Source organism: Pinus tabuliformis, chromosome 4_1, assembly GCF_031772625.1.
Source record: "Pinus tabuliformis cultivar Carrire ecotype Pingquan chromosome 4_1, CPIR1, whole genome shotgun sequence".
Classification (NCBI taxonomy): Eukaryota; Viridiplantae; Streptophyta; class Pinopsida; order Pinales; family Pinaceae; genus Pinus; species Pinus tabuliformis.
The window spans coordinates 751,180,415-751,187,714 of record NC_142303.1 but is presented as its reverse complement, the minus strand read 5'-3'; the positions used below and the strand labels follow the sequence as shown (position 1 = coordinate 751,187,714).

Below are 7,300 nucleotides of genomic sequence, written 5' to 3'. Positions count from 1 at the left end.
GGCTTCTTCAGCTTTAATTGTTGTTTTCTCTTCTTTACTAATTCATAGGTGTAGACAACCTCAATTGACTTAGATTTTGGATATAATTTTTCTCCTCTTTGAAGATTATCCTACCTCCATGGTTGTTACCGGCTGCAATGCTTTCTTCAGCTGTGAGTGTTGTTTTCTCTTCTTTGCTACTTCATAGGTATAGACAACCTCAATTGACTTAGATTTTGGATATTAAAATTCAATAGGTTGCTTGAATGAGAATTTGAAGATTGTTCCATGACTTATACAAAAATCCATTTGTTTGTAACAATTAATAACATAGGCTTATTAGTGCATACCCAAATTATGGGTTGCATTTTTGAATTTGATTTCCTTGTCAATTGACGAGGCTTGAAAAGTTGAAAGTAAGCCTGATTTAAAAATTGAACATACATTTCCAAGTTTTAGGTTGGTTGGATTTTTTAAAAAGGATGAGGTTTTTTTCATTAAATGTATTATTAAGTGCCCAAGCCTTGTGTAAAGTCTCAGACAAAATGTTTGAAATTGCAAAGAAATTATATCATGTTGATAATCAAAATAAGTGAATAATTCATAATTTTGATGAGTAATACAAATTTGGATTATATGAAAGATATGGTTGTAAAAAAATTTCCAAGATTACTGGATATTTTATGTTGAACTATTGAAGATATTATAAGGCTTAACCTTCCTTAACATAAATAGAGGTTCTAATGGGATTTGGTGCATCCCTTACATCACCTAGATTAACATTTTTGTAGGTTTGGCAGGTACGGATCTCCTAACTTAACGCGAGAGGATTTACATTTCAGCATCAAGTTGTACCGGTTCAAATATTTCTTTGAATAGCTATGCTTATATTAAATAAATTAAGATATCTGTTTGTCCAAAATGGCCCAAACTCGTTGTAACATGGATAAGATAATGGATTCGTAACGGTCCACATGCTTAGATTTGCTTTACATGAGCGATTTGGTCTCGTTCCACGGCCATTGACTACTCATTGCAATCACCAATTTCTTATTTTCTGCTTGCGCTAATATCCATTTTAATTTGCAAGCATTGTTCAGTTTAAATAATATAGCTTGCGCAAGTTCTGGAGCGATTTGGTCTCGTCCCAGGCCATTGACTACTCATTGCAATCACCAATTATTTATTTTCTGCTTGCACTAATATCCATTTTAAGTTGCAAGCATGGTTCGGTTTAAATAATATAGCTTCCATCTTGTGCAAGTTTGATGGTTTGATATAGGTGTTTCAAGTCCACAAACTATTTTTCATCGTTAAGGACATGAAACATCAAAGAATTAGCAAGCTTCTCAGATCATAATGTTCAGATTAATAGTGAATAGTTTGATGTGTTTGATATACGTGTTTCAAGTCCACAAACTATTTTTCATGGTTAGAGACAAAGTCCGCAAACTATTTTTAATGGTTAGAGACATGACACATCAAAGAATTAGCAAGCTTCTCGGATCATAATGTTCAGATTAATAATAAATTATTTCGTGTATTACTTCAAATTTTTTGATTTATTATCATAGCAGAAAGAAAACACTTCACCTATGTTATGACTCCAATTCATGATGATAATGAGATAATCACAAACATTATAGGAATTCATTTGTTCACTGAAGCTAATGTTGACTTGAGTCCTTTGCCATTACCCTTTTACAAGGAGGCATATATTAGATGTGCAGATCGATCATTGTCTGATCCTTTCCTATACAGGCCAGATGCAATTGGACAAGGACATTTCTATCGTTAAATATGTGGGATTTTCCAGCTGAGGGATGAGGTTCTAAGTACAATTTTTTTTTATAATTGACACCTAAGCTTTTGCATCTGTTGAAACAAAGAGGGCACCAACTAGATAACAAGGAAGATGGAAATGAAGGCCGACACATCCCGTTGAAAGTGTTGATTTGTATGGGAAAATTTCGCTGAGCACAAACTTGATAATTTCTTTTGGATATTTTTAGAAAGTCTTTTTTAATGAGGCCTCATTATAACACTAATACTTATCTCTTTAATGTTATATTTTCTTGCTTATAAAAATTAAAATATAATTTTTTTATTAAAATTGTATTTTTTTTATTGTAAAAATTAAAATAAAAATATATATATATATATATATATATATATATATATATATAAAATTTAATAGTGCGTCTCTTTACACCTTAGAGCAACAACATATAAATTACCCTAATACATAAAGTGATCCAAAGGATTACCAAAACATCTTAAAATTTCAATTAAATTTGCCTATTGAGACTAGGCCAAATTCCCCCGTTTAGACTGCTCCATTGCCGGATGACAAGTCGATATGTGGCCTAATGACGAGAAAGTGTGCAAAATTGTTAAATCTAAATATATATAGATTTTTATTTTAATTGAGACACGTTGAATAAATAATTATTATATTATATTAAGAAGTGTTTTTATTTTGAAAATAAGATAATATAAAAATTGGTTCCCATGATTATACTTTTTAAAATTTTAACTATTAAATAATTTCATTATTTAAATATTAATTAAATTATTAAAAATATACATAAACATAATTAAAAATGTTTGGCGGGTCTGCTCGTTTGTGAGTAAGCCGCTACTCTTTCTCTGCTGGGCGAGGCTTATTTTTGTGCAATAACTGCTCAAGTCAATCTTGAATTAGTTTGATGATATTTCCCTCAGTCAATGTTCACACTTTTATGGGTTTGATGCCTTCGACTCTTCTGTTTCTCAAGGCTGTAACTTCTGAAGCGTCATTTTACACCGTTTATGCTCAGTCTCATTTTATGGGTATGGGATTTGTTCCGGATGGAGAAACTTCATTATTGTCATGTTTTTAAGTGGTTCTGAGTTTTTGTTTTTCCTCAGGAAGTTGGTGATTGTGGAGAAGCTGGTAACTGCTTTTGATGTCCAAGTTGACCATGTAAATCTCAAATTTTGATAGGAATATGAAGTGTTTTTAACATTAAAAAATAATAATTAATTAAATTTTTATATAAATTTACCATCAACAGTGAACACATTTTTTTTTTAATGGGAAGGGCTAGTTCCCTACATAAGAGTTATGGGCTTTTTTTTACATATATTAGTACAAATAAGTGTCAGAACATGCTATCAGAACATGTTGACAGCGATCACATTGAACCGAATATCAAATTCCAACATCAAAATCTCTATGGAACATAATATGCTGCAGCCGCAACTCTGCAAAATTCGATCGCAATCAAAAACATACAAAAACCACCCCAACTGTCACTTCATGCGGATGCAATACAAATATATGAACATTATGCTTTATTCATCGCAATCAGGAGAATGCAAACGAACGACCCCGACCGTCACGTCATGCGCTCACGCCCAATACAAATATATGAACATTATGCTTTATTCATTAGAATGATGTTGGCTAACTAATATATTTCGAATTATTCTTAATCCGTAGAAACTCGACTTGCAACAAAAATACTCTAAAACATATATCAAATAAACTAAAACAATAAATACATGTAATTTTTTCCAATATACTTACCTACCAATTGAATATTTGGAAGATTACTAATACATATTTATATTAATAGTAAATGAAATCAATTACCCTTCAAATTTTGTACCAGTAAATTAATGCTTTTTCAAACTCTATGATTGAAAAACCTCGGTGTAAAAATCTATAATTTACACCGAAATTTATAATGCTTCCAACTATGCATGGAACTTTCTCTCTTCGGGTTTCGAGTCTGGTTTTTTTATTAACGTAATTCAAAATGAACGGTAGTGTAACATTTTTATTTATCTTCGAAAGTGTAATTTAATTTTTTATTTTTTTATTTTTTACGTCAGTTTGGGGTAACTCAAATAGTAATAGTTTTGGAAATGAAGTTTCACCACTGGAAGTTTTGGGTTCAAATTTTGTGTTATTTTCTGGGGTGAAAAGTTGGACATGATGAAAATGTAGTGCTACCAAGGTTAAAAAAAAGTTGAATTTGGTTAAAAATGATTGGAATTGTAACTTCATGAAATCTTAGTATACTTAAGATTTTGAATTTATTTATATATTTGAAAATGTATTTTGATTTATAGTCTAATTTATAGACTAAATAATTTTTTTCATTTGAATGTGACGAAACTATTTCAAGCAAGCATGTGATTTTTTGTTGCTTAAAATATATTTTTGAATGTATAAATACATTCAACACCCTGAAAAACTTTTGAGACTCTTAAATTTTACAGATTAAACAACTCCAACTCAATTTTAAAAAATCTATGCAAGATTTTGATTAAAATTAAGAAGGAAAATTTTATTTAAAACAAATCAAAAATTATTTTGGTAAAATGTTCTTGTTATAGAAAAAAAATTTAACAATTTAATTTTTTTAATTTATTAATTAAATTTATCTTAAATGGTTGAGACAAAAGATCCAAATTGTCCTCACACAAATTAAATAATAAATTTTGATATATTTTAACAAATTCTGGTATAAAAACTTTGACCTTTATTGTTAAAAATAAATAATCCCTCCGTCCAAAACGTTTATATTCTTCATATACAACATAAAATAAACTTATAGGCTCAGCGTAACTGAGGAAAAATGAAAAATACAACTTCATGTTTCAAACTCATTAAAACTAAATGCCCATTACTTTTATAAATCGAAACCGCAACTACGATCCCAGTTAAGGAGGGGGAGACATGGTTTCCCATTACCCCACTACACGACAATAAATGTGATTCCATCGCCAAATCGAACTTGTTTCCACATATGTAAAACGCCACTCAACAAGTTAGTCAAAATCCACCTTGTAAGAAGAAAACCAGATACAACATAACAGAATCCCAAAAACGGTTTAGCGTTACTCCCAAAAATATATATTGCTTTTGGTCCTCAAAACAAGAAATCAGGAGACGTAAAATTGTTAGGAATGATCCCTGATCCGGAGCTCAGATGTGCCGCACTGCAATTCCCAGTTTCAATACTCATGGTTTTATAGGCACTACCAGATTGGGCAGTTATTATGTAGTGTAATCCCTGGAACTCGTGACTCAGCTTTACTGCTTCTAATTTCAAGAGGTAATTCTCTTTTGTAATCTGAGCATACTGCTGCGAAGCAATGTTTAATTTGTTCTGTATCTGCCCATTCTCCGCTTTCAGATAGGCCACCTGAGCGTTCAGCTCGTTCAAGCGAAGTTGTTTCCGGAGCCGAGACCTCCTTGCAGATTCTCTGTTAGACAACATCCTTTTTTGTTTTCTCGCGTCTATCACTTGCTGATCCTCTGCTGCAGCACAGGCTGAAATGCTCCAAGAATGTGAAATGCCCTCCCCATTGCCTCTACGGTGATGCAACGAATCCTGAATTGGGCAACTCTTGTCCTCAGACATGGGCACTGATTTCTTTGTGGACACTGCAGTTTTAGCCCCAGGAGCATTCAGATTAGCAGAGAAGTTCATATTGTCATATTGGGTACTACCCATATGATATACTTCTCTGCTGAATTGTAATGGCTGGATTGGGACTAGAGAGCTTTTGTCGATGCCCATTTGGTTTGAATGAGAAACAAGCATCTGATTTGACTGCAGAGCTGTTAAAGAGATTGAAACAGAAACAAACCTTTCAGATCCTTTCCTGAAAATCACTGCTTGCTCCAAAAATGAAAAAATTGCTACTGTTGCTTTATTGCAGAGCCCTTTTTGCCAGTGATGAATCAATTTTGGATGGAGATGACACCATATACCCGATTCAACAGCAAACAGGAAAGGTATTAAGCCCCAAGTGATTTCAGACACAAAATTTTGGGATGTTTTCAACGAAACCCAAATGTTACAACCTTTTCACAATAGGCAGCAATGGTGAAAATGAGAAAAGACTTATACCCGAGCCAAAAGTATATTCAGCGATGGAACGGAAGCACTATAAGGATAGCATAGGAAGGATCTTTGGCCTCCCAATTATTCCGAATCTGATTCATACACACAGGCTATAATACTCGCAAACGAGTGGATTGTTTTGATAACTGCCACTCCAAAACTACAGATATTGAAATGATAGCATATACTTCGAAATATTGGACTACCAGCAAAAATCAACTATGCCCATATCAGAATTAAAGGCCTCTGGTCTCTGTAAGTAGGCCGTGTGGACCTTCCAACCCACCCTAGGAAAATATTCCAGAGTCCTTAATTAGCCCGACTCAGAATCAAAATTCTAATTACATTAAAATACATGTCCATTCAAAACCAAAGTACATGAAGAACTTCTAATTACATGATCATACATATCTATTGAAATTCGAAGTATTGAAGAGATCAAATGACTTATCACGGTGAAGCTTCCGTTACGTCTGAATTTTTGTCCAATTCTAATCAGAGTCCTGATTGGAATTAATGTCTGTTTACCACCAAATTAAATTAAAATCACACCACATTAAATACACTATTTCTGAGTAATTGACCGGTCAAATCCTGCAAAACCCAGCGACAAAAACGACCGTCCCTTCAAACCTCCATTTGTGTCGGCCGCCGCCCATGCATGGCCAGTTTTCGAAGTTACTTTGGTAGTCCATTTAGTCGAAAACCGCCATATTCTGCAATTCCGTTGTAGCCAAACCGTGGGCTTGTTAATGTCGGCGGTCGCGCTGCCCTTTGACTCCATGAGTAAACAAAAGGGCCCTGGGATATTCGTTTCATTGTCATGGAATCCCGGTTTTTATAGAGACACGAATCCAAGCAAAACATCGGATTCCTGCAGCGCTTGTAGATTTTCCCGGTAGCAATCTAACCATTTTGCGTCTGGTTTTGTTTTTTTTATGGGAATTGGATTATGATTTTTAATGGTTTTAAACTAAAATTTCAGGGGCTAATAAAGGGCAATTCCTATTTCTCACCTTATAGGAATTTTAATGCGGCCTGACATGGGGACGGTATAGCCTCCGGTAGTAGTTAATTTTGCATGATTTTTCCAAAAAAAATTGTCCTGTGATTGTCCATTATTTTAAATTTTGCACGTTAAAAAATGACTGTGGGCGCCGTCAAATTCGCCGCTGGTTTCATTATTTTTTAACTGACGGCGGATTTTTTTTTTTTCCTTTTTAAAGATTTTAATCGTTGATTATCTAGGGAGGACTTGAACCCCGGAAATTAATATCTTAACTAATTCCAGAGTCACTAATTGAGATGCCTCACCTAAACTGGCCAATCTCTTCGGTTCTATGTTAGATTTAAAAGTTCATGAGGACCATTGACAGTATATATTATAAAATTATTCATTCTTATCAAAGTCAACACTG

The 7,300-nt window shown here is 33.4% G+C and overlaps 1 protein-coding gene across 1 annotated transcript; it reads right to left on the bottom strand.

The window, feature by feature from the left end:
- Positions 1–4,632: 4,632 nt before the first annotated feature.
- On the bottom strand, positions 4,633–6,243 carry LOC149178332 (bZIP transcription factor 44-like). The gene has a single exon (XM_089423611.1). It carries the CDS (start codon positions 5,577–5,579, stop codon positions 4,902–4,904), a length of 678 nt encoding a protein of 225 aa, XP_089279737.1. The 5' UTR covers positions 5,580–6,243; the 3' UTR covers positions 4,633–4,901.
- Positions 6,244–7,300: the final 1,057 nt, after the last annotated feature.